The sequence below is a fragment of the Varroa destructor genome, unplaced genomic scaffold, assembly GCF_002443255.2.
Source record: "Varroa destructor unplaced genomic scaffold, Vdes_3.0 BEIS01000001.1, whole genome shotgun sequence".
Classification (NCBI taxonomy): Eukaryota; Metazoa; Arthropoda; class Arachnida; order Mesostigmata; family Varroidae; genus Varroa; species Varroa destructor.
In genome coordinates this window covers 18,673,993-18,690,701 of record NW_019211454.1, presented here as the reverse complement: position 1 = coordinate 18,690,701, position 16,709 = coordinate 18,673,993, and the positions used below count along the sequence as shown (strand labels likewise).

The 16,709-nt window shown below is 45.4% G+C and overlaps 1 protein-coding gene and 1 long non-coding RNA gene across 24 annotated transcripts in view; one reads left to right on the top strand and one right to left on the bottom strand.

The window, feature by feature from the left end:
• The window catches only part of LOC111253008 (uncharacterized), a 168,037-nt gene that overhangs the window by 77,959 nt on the left and 73,369 nt on the right, over positions 1-16,709 (top strand). For 19 of the 20 annotated variants that reach the window (XM_086974333.1, XM_086974350.1, XM_086974347.1 and 16 more), the window contains exons 2-5: positions 13,322-13,937; positions 14,237-14,406; positions 15,083-15,478; positions 15,786-16,432. In XM_086974333.1, the coding sequence (XP_086830459.1) occupies positions 13,322-13,937; positions 14,237-14,406; positions 15,083-15,478; positions 15,786-16,432 (1,829 nt within the window). Of the gene's footprint in view, positions 1-9,738; positions 11,912-13,321; positions 13,938-14,236; positions 14,407-15,082; positions 15,479-15,785; positions 16,433-16,709 lie in introns of those variants that run through there. The other variant, XM_086974342.1, reaches the window with a different exon arrangement.
• The window catches only part of LOC111253053 (uncharacterized), a 72,474-nt gene that overhangs the window by 44,009 nt on the left and 11,756 nt on the right, over positions 1-16,709 (bottom strand). The gene's annotated exons all lie outside the window — the stretch shown is intronic.

Here is a 16,709-nt window from a genome sequence, read left to right as displayed (position 1 = left end):
ATATATATGAGAGAATTTCTTAGAGAAACGAGCGCTGTGCGATTGAGGTCGATGCATTGCTTCATTGCGACGTCTGAGTCAGAAGCACGTCAGGGTGTCGCATAATATTGCTTCTAGTAAAGTTTGCCTAGTGAAGGCCGCTGCATTCGAAGATTACACGATTTGAACTCGAGGACTCCACCTTTCTTTCGATCTAGGCAATGACTTCTGATACCACCATGTTGCCAAAATCTATGCCACTATAGTTTACGTTCGATTAATTCATATTAAATCAAATTTATTTCATTATTAAAGGTCCGCTTGCACTAGTACCGTACTGTTTACCATGAAGAAATAGCTAAATTTAATGACCGAAAATTTATTGATGCTCAGTAATACATTGTTAGATACAACAATGTCCATGATGGCGCAGTGGTAGCGTATTTCCAATCTGACATTTGTGTTAGCCCAGGTTCGAGACCGGGCGTCAGTTTTGCTTTTGCTCCCCAGGCCGGAAGTAGCGCCTAGCGCCTAGACAGTGTCGAACAATGTTTTCTTAGTTAGCAACAGTCAGGGAAGTTCTTGCCAAATCAGAAAAAGCCAAGATAATAAAGTCGACCAAAAGGCGATTTATCGCTTCAGCGGATCTACCGCCTCAAAAGTATAATCCACGAGCGTAGAGGTGTTGCGAAATTTCTACCTACTCAGTGCGGTTCATGCATGCGGTAAGCCTGCCCGTACTGCCTGGGCATGGAAAGCATTCTGGAAAGCTATAAACGTTTAATAAATTATCATTCGATGATGCCAGGTTGGGCGTATCGAACAGCGAGGTCTGGGGGATCTAATCGAGTAGATCGCTTAGTGGTGATGCGGGTAGGTCGCGCAGGGGGACAAGCGAACATTAATGCAGTACGTGCATGAAACTCCATACGTATGTATATTGGAGATTCGTACGAAGCGGTTAGACGTTTCTATAAGCTTTTTAGTTCCTTATGCTACGCAGTAATGACCAATAAGCATGTATCGCGCACAATAATCATCAAAATGCTTGATTGAGAAGAAAAGACATTTCTACAAAGCACAGTTGTGCAGTGCCTGTACACCTACTTATACAAAAATGAATCAAAGCAGTGTTATGAAAATTAGCGGTTAGCCATAAAATGACAAAGGATAATTACGTTCCTTTAGAATGAAAGAAATAACGTCGTGATACATCGACTTAGGTTTTCAATCAGTTTCAATCAGAGATGACCCTGTACCTTCGGTCCCGTGAGTGACTGATGCCTTAAGAATTCGTAGCTTACGTAGAAAAGTAGCTTACGTTCGCCTGAACGCCTGCTCGTGCAATGACGCAGCTGCTTAACACCAACAGCTTCCGATTCGTTGCTCGTACGGAGGATTTCACCAACCTCTTCTGGGACGCATCTTCTAAACATGGCTAACCTTAGCACTAAATTTGTGAAGTTTATAGAATCTGACGCTCACCAACCACCGAAAGCACACAAAGCCAATCGAATTATTTGGCCGCATAGAACGATATATTCATACATTCGAGGTCGAGAGAGCTCGAGCACGACAGACTGCATTCATGTAACAAAACTTGACCCGACACAGAAATTGCATGTTTCTTTTGCCGAGGGCTATTAATTGTGCTTCATACCGGAATAACCTACCATAAGCATTAGTTGATAGAGTAGATAGAACTCATGCTAAATAGAAGTTAGAATTCAGTTTTTAACATGGTATGAACTGAGTTTGGGGTAGCGGAACAGATGAGAAGCAGATTTCCAAGGCCAAGGGATACCCTTATTGTCCCTTATTGTTATATATACCGTTATTGTCAGTAATAGTTGATATGAAAAACTGATTAGAAGTATCAAAAAAAAAATTGACCGCCAGTATCGTTCAATAAGTAATTAATCTGCTGCGTATCGGTCGGCTACGGAGATCAGGGATACGTCGTAACTCGTAAACCTGACTGTACCGCAATGTTTCTACACGGCAATAAACATTTTCTTCAGCTCCTATTATACACACCTACAGTTACGACTACATATTTATACGCACTTACCAGTTATACATGACTATAACACTATAAGGCACATATATATAAGTCAATAAGTAGTCAGTCGTTGGTGGACCATTTACCTTACCCAACTACAGTATGAACGAAGACCTAATCGAGAAAAACAATCGCATTTGTATGTCCGCGTATCTGTTACGATGTTGGCGTCGTAGAGTCACTTGCCAATAAGTTCCCGTTACTTGTCTGCAACTCTTCCTCATCGTAATAGTAACTGCATTGATACCTCCATGACTTAGACACACCCTAGGGATCGGGCAAGAATGGAGCTAGCCTATCGACCGATTAAGTCGTGTCGCCGCGGGCCGAAGGACATCAACAAATATAGACTTCAGCGCTATCCTCTTGGACCTTCCTCCCAAGGATTCTGTAAGCCTGTACCGCTGATCATATGCCTAGTCTCACAGATAGGCCAGACGTTGACATTGTTGAACAAAATTGGCCGCGAATAGATGTTTCTGCATATAGCTAAATAGTGCGCATAGAAAGTGTGGATTTGCGAGAGCAGCGTACATAGACTGAGCTGAGTTGGTTTTATGGAGCTGGGCTATGAAGCTAGCGAACCAGAAAAGGAAAGCGATGTGATTCACGTTTCATAATTCGGTTATTATCGCTGCATATTAGAGTAGCAAGGCTAGTCTTAGCCAAAGGTTACGGCAGGTCAGCGCAGCTTAAGGGGCGGATACTCCCAGTTGGGCGCATCGCATGTACTTTATGGGGTAGAAGTGCGATTCAGACAAGGGAACTCATTGTTGAGTCTCTCTGGCTTCACCAGGACTAAGAGTTGAGCGGGTTTCGGCTGGAGCTGAGGACGACCAGGTTTCGTACTACACGGAAATATGAGAGTGGTCCGCAGTGAGCAGGCCGTAGAGGCCTGGGTTTGGCCTGAGCCGAGAGGGAATACTGTGCAGTTGCACACCCGCGAGTACCGGACTCGTGGTAGTGAGTCAGCTCCTCACAGCCTCTCTTGGTGAAAAGTGACGAGTGCTTTGGAAACCGCCCTTTTAGCAAAAAAAGCTGGAATTCGAACGGAGCTCAGCCAGTAGCAGCAGCAGCGGCGGCGATAGAAGTAGCTGTAGGAAAAACAGCAGATTGCAACGTCTATTTTAATCGAAGAGTTGATATTGAAACTCGTCCTATTTAGTTCGTAATATAGACACAGACTGTAGGGATGAAAAGCTGCGATTGTTTCCTCTGTCGAGTTGTGGCAATACGTTCTTGTATAGTGATGCACGAAGTAAAAGACAGTAAAAGTAAGTAAAAGGCAGCCCATCACATTTTGCACGCCAGAAACAACACGCGGAGCTCAGATCAGAGAACCGTCACGACTATGTTTTAAACTATTTAGAATTTTCAATATCGTATCCAGTATGTCAGTCTGTCTTTTCATGCCATATAGAGCTGATACAGTGCCTAAGAGTCTGACTAACTAATAATGTATATACAAAGTATGCATAAGATATAGCCAAAGGCGACCAGAAGTGTGCAAAAACAGAAACATAGTGGAAATTTTAATAGTAACGGCTTACGGCGCATTGCAGTATTCATGCCTTTTTTTTTCTGCTAGTAAAATATAAAGTTAATTGATTCGTGGGTTAAGATCTGAATAAATAGTTTCATCGTATCGGCGTGTACATGTGCATGTTCAGCATCACTGTGAACGGACAATTTCATGCAGCCAGAGGGCAAAACAGTGACGGATTAGGTGCGGCGTTTGCCTGATTGATGGTTTGTGACTTCACACAGACTTACTACTCAGGCTGCTGATATACTCGTTGAATGGGCTACAGTAATGCTCTAGCTAATGAATTGCGGGTCGAGACATCCGTTTGTCTCGTTGGGGGTATACGACGTCCTTCGTACCGGAACACGATGAACTAGGGTGACCCTGGGCTAAACAGGCTATTTCCACTCGGAATCTTATTGAAGAGCCCAAGAAGCCGGAAAGCGTCATTTGTTATTTAGGCCACCCAAGTGGCGGCCCGGCACGTTATTATCGTTTGACGCAGCTTTATGTCAAGTGAGCTCAGACAAATAGGTCTAGATCTGTAGCGCATCTTATGCGATCGTATTTTGTAGCAAGCCTCAGCGAGATCAAATTGAAAGTCAGCGACCTGGAGACGGTAGTAAACAGCCATTGAGATAGAATCTAATATTAGTATAAAAACAGTCTAGAGACAGTATTTTGATGAATCATAAATTTGTCGATGCGCAGAAACCTTTCTATATTATTGGTCTGATAAATCCGTAAAGTAATGGGAAATCCCGAATCGTTCTCTTAATCACATTAGGAAATTCATCCGAAACATCCTACCCTCTAATTAACTTTAATGTCAATAAACTTCTGCAGAGCCCTCTCATTCGTATTGGCTGTACTAATCACGATGATAATAATCACATCGGAAAAAGAACGCTAAGCCACTTCCGTGTAATAGGAGGCGTCCAAGTCGTTGACGGAAGACCCGATCGCAGAAATGACACTCATTATCAAAGTATGGGTTAGTACTTTGGCCTCACTTACTCCTATCCAAGGCGATAGTCGATGCATGGCAAGACAAGTCTCTTATCAGTAGTGGTATGCTTTGAGTAATTCGACTGGTCGGCGTTGTTTATTTCAAACGAACATCTGCGAAACAAACGGGGCTTCGGAACAAATCGATTTTTTGTACAATATCCACGATGTACTATCAGCTGACCAAAGTAGTATGTGTGACATGACTCTGACAAGCGCCGGTCAAATACGACAAGCGACTTCGTTTTGGCCATTGCACCTTTAACGCCATGTCAGCCTACACCCGCCCGAAGTTAGCATTCTCGCGTCAGGTTTTAATTGTATGTGGGGCTATTGATGACCCTATCCCGGTAGCTGTTTGCGCGCGTCAGACCCTCCACAAGAACAAAAGTCAGTACGTCAAGGTTGGCGAGCGTCACTCGCAGACGCTATGGTAACCATTGCACTATTGCGAGGCGGCTGCGTAATTTTACCGCTGCCATTATTGCTACTACAGTGGACTCTACTTTTGGTTTCTGAAGTTCCGCCGAACAAACATGAGGCTACTGATTCCAGTGCATTGAATAGCTGGCTATGCCGGCCAATCTACCAGACAACTGCTTCGCTGTGACAAGCAAAGCTAAAACTTGAATTTGGTTTGATGAAAATTGACGATCTAGCAATATAATAATGGGGGCGGAAGTGCCATCGAAGACAACCTAATGTCTTCTACTTGAGGTCGACTGGAGGAATCGTCGATTTCCTTGGAGACAACAGCGGTGACCCGCGTGTTTGGTCATTCTGGTCAATCACGGAAACAATAACAGTTTGCTAAAGCTAATTACTCTTGTGAAGTCATTGGAGCTTGTTTGCGTGAAAGCTTTGGGGTGCCTGCTAAACTAGCGGCTGGCGGCTACCTCTGACTTGAAGGAAATCTCGCGAAACGTCTCTAGTATCAACTAGCCGGGCTGCATATTGAGTGAGGCAAGAGCAGGATAGTCTGGTGGCCTAGTGCCCACCCTAGCGCACTGTCCAGACCGTACTGGGTGTGGTTGCGGACAGGTTGGTTGATCAGATAAGCAACTCAGGCGGAGAGCTTTGGAGTTCCTGTCCCTGGAGCCACATCAGACCGCCCTGTTGCACGCGACGAGCAGCGATGGAAGCACCGGCAATAGATTTAGTATTATGGAAACGCAGACAATGATGTACGGGGTCACAAAACTAGTAGTGGAGCATCAAAGGCTCGGACTATCTATAAGAGGAGGATTTAATATAACGAAAATGATAGACACGCTACTTATGCATGTCTTTGACGTAGGCTGTGTTCATAACCGGGTTCGAGCCAACTGTGTATTGAATATTTCGAAATTGCATATGTCTTAAAAAGGCATGGCTGTTGCAGTATTTGCTACCACATGTGGAATCAGCTCAAACTTTACTCCGTACGAAAATGGTTTAGTAATCATTTATGGATAAAATATCTTTCGCTACTTGCGATATCGTTGAATCTAAGGGTTTGAAATAGATGAATCCCTAAGCGGACAACTAGGAATAGCGCAAATGATTATCCTCGTTTAAATCTTGTGCGTTAGGGAGCCCTCTCAAGCCACGTGTCGATCTAGTCTCTCCCAACGTAGCCCAAAAAGAATCGCATTGATAAAAATGGCGATAAATTGTTACGTAAGCAGAGACTTGCATGCGATATCACTTAAGTTCTTTTCAGGCTTAGCAACCTTACGCACGAAGTTGAAACCAACGCCGAAATAACTTAAGCAATATATGCAACCTGAAGCAGCGGCTGTATCCTTAAGCAGTTGTTAGGTGCGCTAATCGATTTAGTTACACAAAATACAACAAACAGATTGTTATGGTAACTGATTATAATATCATAGTAGCCAAACAGTTTGGTGCTCCATGACCGGTGCGGGTGGCTGTAAGTGCTGGCTTTGTGTCCGAAGCTACCTTTCCAGCATCGTTTACTTATTAGCTACCCGATGGCATTGTTCGGAGCCGCAGCATTTATACTTGCTTACAAGGCCGCCAACTTTAGAATGGCTACGGCAAGGCCTAGTGATGCTGATAGTGGTTCAGCAGGCACCGTGCTCCAGGTGCCGCGTGCTGATGGATAAAAAGCTTTCATATAAACAAGCAGGTTCGTATGCACGCACACGGTCGGCCTCGATGGTGCTGCTACTCGGTGGGGTCAGATCGCCGAAAACATCGGATGGTCTAGGACGCCATCATAGGCAAATCAACAATTATAGCAGGTTACAGATTGCAGGTCTCTGGTGGCGAATACGCGTGGATGGCAGAAAGCGTAAGCGGAACGTTTTTAGCTAAACGCATAACGCACTCGATGCCTTTTAGGGAGCTGTAAGAAGTAATAACGAAACGTACGTTACGGTAGCAGAAATATAGCTTGGCCCCTTATAGCTGCACATGTAGTAGGAGCTATCGAAGGAAGACGTCCGTGGCTATCAAGAAAAAACCCGACAGAGTTCCAGGAAAAACGCAACAAGTTGATTTGTAGAGAAATTGAATAGGTTGGCATTAAACGGGACGTCAGTAAAAAGAAAGATAGCGGAGCGCCAACGCCCAAGGTATCCGGCAAAATTACTCATATTCGACGATGAAAAAAGATCTGAGTCAAAGAAATAAGCAGAAGTGGGCGTCGTTAGCGGTAGTGGCTAATAACAACGTCTGCACAACTACGTCAAGACCAGGGGGCAATAATTGAGAATCAGAAGGGGCAGGCGATACCTTAAAAGATAAACGAAGTTAAATGGGTAGGCCGTAGAATAGAACACACTATGAAGTCTAATCATTCTAAAGAAAAAGAAAATAAGCGACTAAACCGTTGCGCAGGTCCGCCGGCGGATTGAAGTTAGTTATGTATATGATACACTTAGGTGCGTATTGATTAGCAACACAAGCTAAGTTAGCTTTTCATAAAACACCCAATTTATTATTTGAATTAGCTTCGACATGTTTTATAGTTATTTTTTAAACTAATAGAACGTCTAAACGCACTCAGTCTTATCTAAGACGACAGGATCTTTGACGCACATCTGCCCAAATATCTTGCTCTGCTTCTCAGACAGCCCAGAAATGAGGTTGTCGTACTTATGCTTCACTTCCAAAAAGATCAAAAACCTGAAACTCTTACAATTGTGCGCAAGACCCAACTAGCCAGAGCAATCAAGATTATGTTACTAGGCATAGCGTTTATGAAAGAGCTATTATTGACGCATTATTGGCTACTGGAGAGGAACAGAAGCACCGATAATAGTAGTTTGATGACGCTACTCGGCAGCCAATAGTGTATTTTACTTCGTTAAAGCATGCAGTACATAAGGACACGCCAGTCCTTCCTTCGTTGGAGAAGAAAAAAATCGATACATTTAAAAAAAAAACAACTTTATTAAACTCTTGTTTCACTACGAGTGATTATTTGTTGTTATATCAGCTCAAGCACCAATTCGCGACCGGATCATTTCGTTATTCGAAGATAGCACTGTATAATTCTATAACGACGGATTACTGCAATATCGAGCGTTCGAGCCCACTAGAGAAGGACGGGTCTTCAAGCGCTCAAGTCCCTATTACCATCTGGCGGAACTTTTGATCAAAACTCTCGTTAACGTGCGCATTCGTTTCCTGCCCCAACCTTATATCTATGACTTTAGACCAGGTTTTCCGCGACGGCCCAGGCTGCCGTTGACAAGAGTTCCGCCGCCCACGATCGAACACTTGTCCGATTATATTTATATATATTTACACACGATGACTACATAACATAATGGACATTACGTTGTCATGGCCCATTCCGCGTATCCGTATCTGTCCGACCGCCGTCAGACACGATAGCAAAAAATAAGTCTGTAACATGTCTATGTGAACGAATCGCGGATACGTTACGGATCGCCTAAAGCTGATTAGTGGAACATGCGAGAATAGCTTGCCATACTGTTGCTCCTTACGGTACCATTGTACCAGATTATCTGTAATATACATGTATCTGATACGCGTTGCATCTGTCAATGATAGATTGTTGAGTTTACGGTACGGTCGAATACATCAGCCTGAATGCGATATATACGAGTAGACGACATCTAGCAGAAAGAAAACGTCGGTTAGCTACCATAGGCGGCATATGCAATAAATAGTGGATGTTAAAATGTTAGACTGTTCAATACGATGTCGAAACACTTAGTCATTCACAGTTACTGCTCAATTGAATCACCACGAAGCTATTCTTTTTTGTGCGATGTTTGCAGCATCAGAATCCATTCATGATAGATCAGCAAGAGATATAACTCGACGTCTTAGTAGCCTGTCTTTTTATCGCAGAGTAAACACGCCATCGTCGGAACGACGACTCCAGGCGCTGTCTCTACGTAGCTGTTTCTCAGGCCCTCGAAGTGATGATTGTTTTACAAGTTCAGTGGCGTCAGCCCGGTAATTGTACTTCATCCGAAGACGAGCGTTCACTGATACTACGACTGCTAAAATATACAGCCTTGAATATAGCTGATATAGGCAATATCGGAATGGAGCATATTACGGAAGACACCGCCGGGTGCGAGACATCACAGAAATAAGCGACAGGGCTAAGTTGACTGGGTCTCAATCATGAATGTTTTCACCGACGTCACCTTGATATTCCTAACGTTGGCGTTTTTTTTTCTTTAAGTTGCTGACTGGGTAGTGCGGGAACGCTGGAGATTGCCATTTGTAATACATAAGCATTATCATCGCAGGAAACATATACGAACTATGCACATGCAGTCCTCTTACCATTCGAACAGTATTGCAGTGGAAACAATGGCAGCGGCTATTCTTTCATAGTACCATTATTGTTTTGCTGTCATGCTTTACGCTAGCGAGTCACCCACTGATACGACGTCGACGATTGAGGAATCGTTGATTGTGCCGCCAACGCGGACAAAGTAGAGGTGGTAACAAGGATGGAGAGCGGTCCGTATTGGCCGCCTGCTACCTTTCCATCGACCGCTTTGCCTCAGCGGTATACCAACGAGTATGTCCGTGCTGAAACGTTAGCAGCAGCTCAGATGACGGCGGTATCCGACAACACGATATCCTTTAGCCATAAGCAAAAGCAATGGTAGGTTCGCACAGTTGTATACTTACGACGCTTGGCTACAGTAGTCCATATTGATTGCAGTAGCAGCTTCTAACCAACCTCACGTCTATGGATCTGAGTATCTAAGAGTTCGTGTATGGGCTCAGTCTGCAGACATCAACGTCGACAGATGGAGTGAGAGCACCGCGATGGCGCTTAGCAAGTGCCAAACGGTTGAACGAACGAATTCACGGACGCATCGTCGAGTAGGAAACTGCCATCGCAACGTCGGCGGCTTTTAGCTGAAGCTGCATTTTCGATTTGTATTTTAGCTATTGCTCCTGTTCCGTTTGTCTGTCTATCTGTTTGTAATGGCTGGATCGCGCTACGGCTCCATTAGCGTCAGAGGAAGCAGTTGTAGCTCGCGGCTGCTTCTGCTGCTCATCAGGGAGCTAGCGGCAGGCGCTCTGTTTCGTCGTGGGACTCTGTTGACGTTGATATGTCGTGAATGGACTTTGAATGTAGCTAAGTGGATCCGAGTGCCCGAGGATATTATGGGTTTGACGCATAGACAAATTGAAAAACTAGCACCGCTGAATGAGGATTACTTCTGAGGATAGCGGAACGTCGGCGATAGAAAAGTGGCTCCGCGCTCACACTGAAAAATACTGTCGATCATAGATTTGTGGGTTGTGGTTTTACGCGAAGAGTCACCGGACAGCTGGAAACGATCCGAGGCACAACAGGTGGCCAGTCACTCTGAGCGGCTTCGGAAAGTTCAAGAGATATTTTCGCTTGTTTGGCGCATTTGAGCTTGCCAGTACGTTTTCGAGCGGTAGAGATTTCACAGTAAGACTCGACTCGTTTTAGATTGACGGGATAAAAAGCTATCGATCCATTTGTTTAACCCATTGTGATTACCGGAATGCGCTTATGTTTTCACAGATGCTGTCCGATTTCATGGTTTGGCGCTGACGTAACGCAGGACGCGTACGCTAGTTTCATACAGGTGTAGATCTTTGTTGTCGAACGGACGACTATCTGTAGCGTAGCTTCTTATGAATCACTCACGACAGATAAGCCATCCAACTCCAGTCTTGTTAGCCCCTGTCTTTTCCGCGATTATAAGTGTTGCCACTGCAGTTAGCGGAACAGCGTCTTTGTTATGCGTGGCCTTCACTATCATTAGTTAATTTGTTTATGGGCTCGCCAAAGCAAACGATGTCCTTATGGGCTCTGCTACTACAGCGGCTACAGTGGCTATCTGCGCGATCTGTACCTTTTTGCAGGGCAGCAGCAGTGGCTGACACCAGGTCAGAATTGGAGTAGTGGTATTATTTTGAATGGTCTTGCATAGAATACGGGCTCTAACTGGCCGTTAGCACTGAGAAAGGTAACGGTAACCATGGTAAAGCGCCAACCATAGCAGTACAGAGACCCACTGCTGGCAATTCCACCAGCAAAGGTGGCGACGCTCTTTCGGAGAAGTAGCCCGGATTAAGAGCAGACCAGGAACATTCTGTCGGGTGCGAGGAACCATTAAAATTGAGTTAGAGCCTGGTAGGACCGTTGGTCCTGAGAGTGGCCACCGGCATTGGGGTTAAACAGTGAGCATATATTCGTAAATGTCGCTACAAATTCGCATAAGCTCCGCAGGTTAGTTTAGCCAACGAATGGCTGCTTCACCCCGGACATCACTCGAATTCGATCGGATTGCCGAGACTCCACCGGTGCAGAAACTGAAAAGACTGTCCGCCAGTGTGCAACAGTGGTTATTAATGGTTTGAATGTGGGTCGAACATAGAAAGAAGCAACTGAGGGGGATAGCAATCGTGAAATCGCAGTTGATAACGAAGTGAAGACCGAGGTTTAATCTAGCATACTAGTTCATATGAAGGGTTCATATTGTGTTAGTGACGGATGCAATGAGATTATGCTTACCGAAAGGACGTAGGGGTAGTTTAAGAATAAGGAAGGATTATAGTGACTTTTCAATATAAGTGTGCGCAAGCGCCCAGAGATAGATATATACATCTATCTGGGTTTATGAGGTTGCGGTAGCGGTGAAATTGATGAACCAAGAGTGACTGGCCTCAGTTGAGTCCGTTGACCGTTACAGCAGCGGCTCAGGTTTTTAATTCAGAAAGAGTTTAATTGCAGCCCGCTGGCTGTTTCTTCCAAAGTTCAACGTGCGTATTTGAATTGGCAAAGGAGCCATTCAGGTACGGTCATGGATTACAGCTTCCTGTTCGCTCAGCCACCCGTCTCTCCTCGAGTACGTACAATTCTAGTAAAAATCCACCCCCGAAAAAGCGACTAGTCTAAGGACACGCCATAAAGATACGTCACATAGGCATTGCACACAGGCATATCACATGAGTAAAATATATGAGGGGAGATATGTAGCCGTTGGCCGCCGCAGTGACACAATAACAACGCACGCGTCAAATACCCACATAGCCACAACCATATACATGTAGATTCACAGATGAACAAACTACACACTAATAGCTAAACACAAGAGTTACCACACTCTGCCACACGGATAAATCAGCTCATTTTTCTTTATTCTACCCTCGATTACCAGGAGTGCCTCAAACCTTCCGACTTTAAGGCCTCGTTGAACATTGATCAGAATAAATCTATTGATACAGAAAACCACTTTTAGCAGTGTATTTCTGTTATCACCTGATCAGCTTTAGATTAGGTGTTCTGTCGACGCAGGAGACTATGCCGCTCTGAAATAACACAGAAAATATCTGAATCTTTGCGTCTCGAGCATGGCCCTTAGCTGCAGCTACGAACGCGCTGTGAGCGCGATCCAAGCACAATTACGCCCATCTGCCGTAGCTTCATTTGAGCACCGTACCTTCAGTAGCAGCAGCAGCAGCGTCTTACTTGCTTCATTTTATGCAGCTGCCAGAGGAACTGGCGTTGAGGAGATGGCTGGCCCCTGCTAAGGGTAACTTGCCCCTACCATAAACGTAGACACCCCAGAGCTGTTTTGTTGAGCCAATGCGCTTACGAAGGGTAAGACAAGAGTGCCTCCTCGAAAGGGTGGTGCCCGGCGAAGGATCCTATAAGCTCCACACTAGGGTAGACGTCCTTACACTCCGTAATCGGAGCAGGCTTCTTTACTGTGGTATTGTACATTCGTTCAGTCAACTTAGGTGCGGGAGGCCAATATGGCCTCAAGCTGAGATCGCGATCGTGTCGCCGACGGACGCTTGGAAGTGGTTTCTGTGGACGATTGGGTTGATATACTCCGCTTTAGGCCTCGGGAGTGACAAATGTGCGATGGGAAACGTTGGAGTCCAGCGAAAACGGTTGCGTTTTCCCGTTGTTATTACAACGGTCATCACCAGTACTAACCCTTCTAGCAATATTACCACCGATTATTCGTGCGGCCATCGTTAACATTGTACATGCATACACGTTCACCGAAAAGTGTAGTGGGCATTTAATCTATGTAGCTGCGCTAAATGTTTGTGCTGTTATCGACCTTTTAAAAAGAGGATTTCCGTTGCGAAGGCTTTGCGCAAAATGTCGCTTTACAATGCCGAACATACAAATAGATTACTACATGATAAAATTTCTCGATATGATCTAACCTAAAGCTCTCGATTTTGAGTCTCTTTCGGTGCGTATTTTAACCTATCTATGTTTTTCTCACTTCTTCTAACAGATGGACAACAGCGCCAGCTTCTTGCGCGCCGCTCGGGCGGGTAACCTTGAAAAAGTATTGGAGTACCTCAAAGGCAGCATCGACATCAACACAAGTAATGCCAATGGATTAAACGCACTGCATCTCGCTTCGAAGGAGGGTCATGTGCCCGTTGTCAAAGAACTGCTACATCGAGGCGCCGAAGTAAACGCGGCGACGAAAAAAGGCAATACGGCTTTGCACATAGCGTCCTTGGCTGGCCAGACAGACGTCGTGCGTTTACTGGTTGAGAAAGGCGCCAACGTTAATGCTCAGTCGCAGAACGGCTTCACGCCGTTGTACATGGCCGCCCAGGAGAACCATGACGCCGTCGTTCGTTTGTTACTAGCCAATAACGCCAGTCAGAGTCTAGCGACAGAGGACGGCTTCACGCCACTTGCAGTTGCGCTCCAACAAGGCCACGATAAGGTGGTTGCAGTGCTCCTTGAGAACGATGCGAAGGGCAAGGTTCGTCTGCCGGCGCTTCATATCGCCGCGAAAAAGGACGACACGAAGGCGGCTGCCCTGCTCTTACAGACCCACGAGCACAACCCAGATGTCACTTCAAAATCGGGCTTTACGCCATTACACATCGCAGGTAAGAAGGACTGCTGACAATTTGAAACGATAGACAATTAGTGGGGGCTATTGACAGCTATGGAATGTATTTGTTGTCGTCGTTGTTATTAGCGTTAGTTTATAGACGGGTTTGACAATTCGCTGTGCATTGTAAGAAGATGTCTCAACCTAATTTATTCTTATGCAACTAGGTTTGCGTGAAATTTTCACGAGTGAAACTGTGTGGCGGAATTCAGTCCTTCCCCTCAGACTTGTATACTTCAATATAACACAAGTCTAACCTGATCGTTTTTGTTTGCTTATCACGTTCTCTTGTAGCGCATTATGGAAACGCTAACATCGCAGCGTTGCTCCTTGAAAAGGGGGCCGATGTAAATTTCCCAGCGAAGCATCAAATCACTCCTTTACACGTTGCTGCCAAGTGGGGCAAAGCCAACATGGTCAAACTATTACTCGAAGAAGGAGCCAAGCTTGACGCATCAACGAGAGTGAGTACAAGCTTTCGGATGCTTTCGGTAAAACTAACAAGTGTCTAGTATTGTACAGCTTGTTCGATTCACATTACGGGCGAACAGTTAAAGTTAGCCTCACACCTGTCTTTCTTTAAGTATATTGTATTATCACTGATAGTGTCGGTCTACTTGTCCGTCTAAGAGAGAAAGACATCTCTGAGTTTGCCTCATTCTGCCTCAGCTGAAGGCGTTCTTGATTTGCGCTTCTATTTTAAATGGCAATCGAAAGCAGGCTTATCCTGACAGCTTCTTGGGGACAAGGTCAACAGGCGGCCTTGGCCTTCATCTTTTACTTTTGGCCGACGCGTTGGCTCTGTTCCCGAGTCGCTGTTGAGCTAAGCTGATCCAGATAGGTCGATACAAACTTCGGAAGTTTCTGAGATGTCGGCCAAAGGTTGACTGAATGTTACTGCGTAATTAAAACAATAAGCTGAAACAAAGCCTTTAACCATACACCTTTCGGCGGTTATAGCTACTGAGCATTGCGTGACTGCATAGTCAAAAAGAACAAGACTGCCAACCTTGTCCTTTGTTACCTCTCATTAAAGTACCCTGCCTCCATTTGGTCTTGCACACGAGTATTCGCTGAACTAATGATTAACAAAGGTCCTGTCATTCGACATATGTCCCTTCAATTTGGTCCGACGCGCAGGATGGCTTGACGCCGCTCCATTGTGCCGCCCGAAGTGGCCACGACCAGGTCGTTGATCAGCTGATCGAGAAGGGGGCACCAATTACGGCCAAGACAAAGAACGGCCTTGCGCCACTTCACATGGCGTCACAGGGTGACCACGTGGAGAGCGCTAAGATCCTACTAAACCACAAGGCGCCTGTTGACGAGATCACCGTGGACTATTTAACAGCATTACATGTAGCCGCACATTGCGGTCACGTAGGTGTCGCGAAATTGCTACTCGAAAAGAAAGCCGATGCGAATTCGCGGGCGTTGAACGGATTCACCCCGCTACATATCGCCTGCAAGAAAAATCGAATCAAGGTCGTCGAATTGTTACTCAGACATGGAGCGTCCATTGAGGCTACGACCGAGGTGGGTTCCAAACGTCATCTGCCTTCTGTTGAGATTTAACCACGAATTCACTGCCATATCGACTGTTGTTATATATATATATATATATATATATATATATTAGAGATACGAGAAGTTGGATGTGTAGAAATCAGTCAATGAATGTGTAACGTCCAGCGATAATAGTTCCGAATATCAGCAACGATTTCATTGAGTCTAAAACTAAAGTCATGTTTCCTCTAACCGAGTCTCAGCGATTCCATTACATTATGTAAACTGTGTAACTTTCACTTAATCTTGGTCTCCTTTATCCCATCTCCTTTATTAGTCTGGGCTTACTCCTCTGCATGTAGCTTCGTTCATGGGTTGCATGAACATCGTGATCTATCTCATCCAGCATGGCGCGAATGCCGATGTGCCCACGGTGCGCGGGGAAACCCCCCTTCACCTGGCAGCCCGAGCGAACCAGACGGACATCGTGCGGATACTACTCCGCAATGGCGCTCAGGTTGACACCAAGGCGCGGGAACAGCAAACACCATTGCATATTGCCGCGCGGCTGGGTAACACCGACATTGTCGGGCTTCTCCTACAACATGGAGCGCACGTCGATTCAGCTACGAAGGACCAATACACGGCGTTGCATATAGCAGCCAAAGAGGGCCAAGAAGACGTGGTCAATATGCTACTCGATCATGGCGCATCGGTTACGGCGAAAACGAAGAAAGGCTTTACACCGCTGCATCTAGCGGCCAAATATGGCAATCTGCGCGTTGCTAAACTCCTTCTGCAGAAGGAGGCTGACGTCGATGCGCAGGGCAAGAACGGCGTGACCCCGTTGCACGTGGCGGCCCACTATGATCATAACGATGTGGCACTTCTGCTTCTCGAGCAGGGTGCGTCGCCGCATGCGGCCGCAAAGAACGGCTATACTTCGCTGCACATCGCTGCGAAAAAGAACCAGATGGATATAGGGTACGTATATCAAAGAGTTGGAAGATATCCGATAGCTAAGTTAAATACGACAAAAACCTGGGAAAGTAGTTAACGCGGTAGTTTTGTAGTCATATTAGTATATTTATTAAATTGGTACGGCGATGAAAGATAGTTGTTATTTTAGGGATAACTGATGTTTTTCAATGTGATAACTGCATGTCATCATCATCCCCCAACGCATCTGGTGGCATGAAGCCTTTTACGGACCGCTAAACTCGATTAGAATAATCAACAAAGTATTTTGATTTTGTCTTCA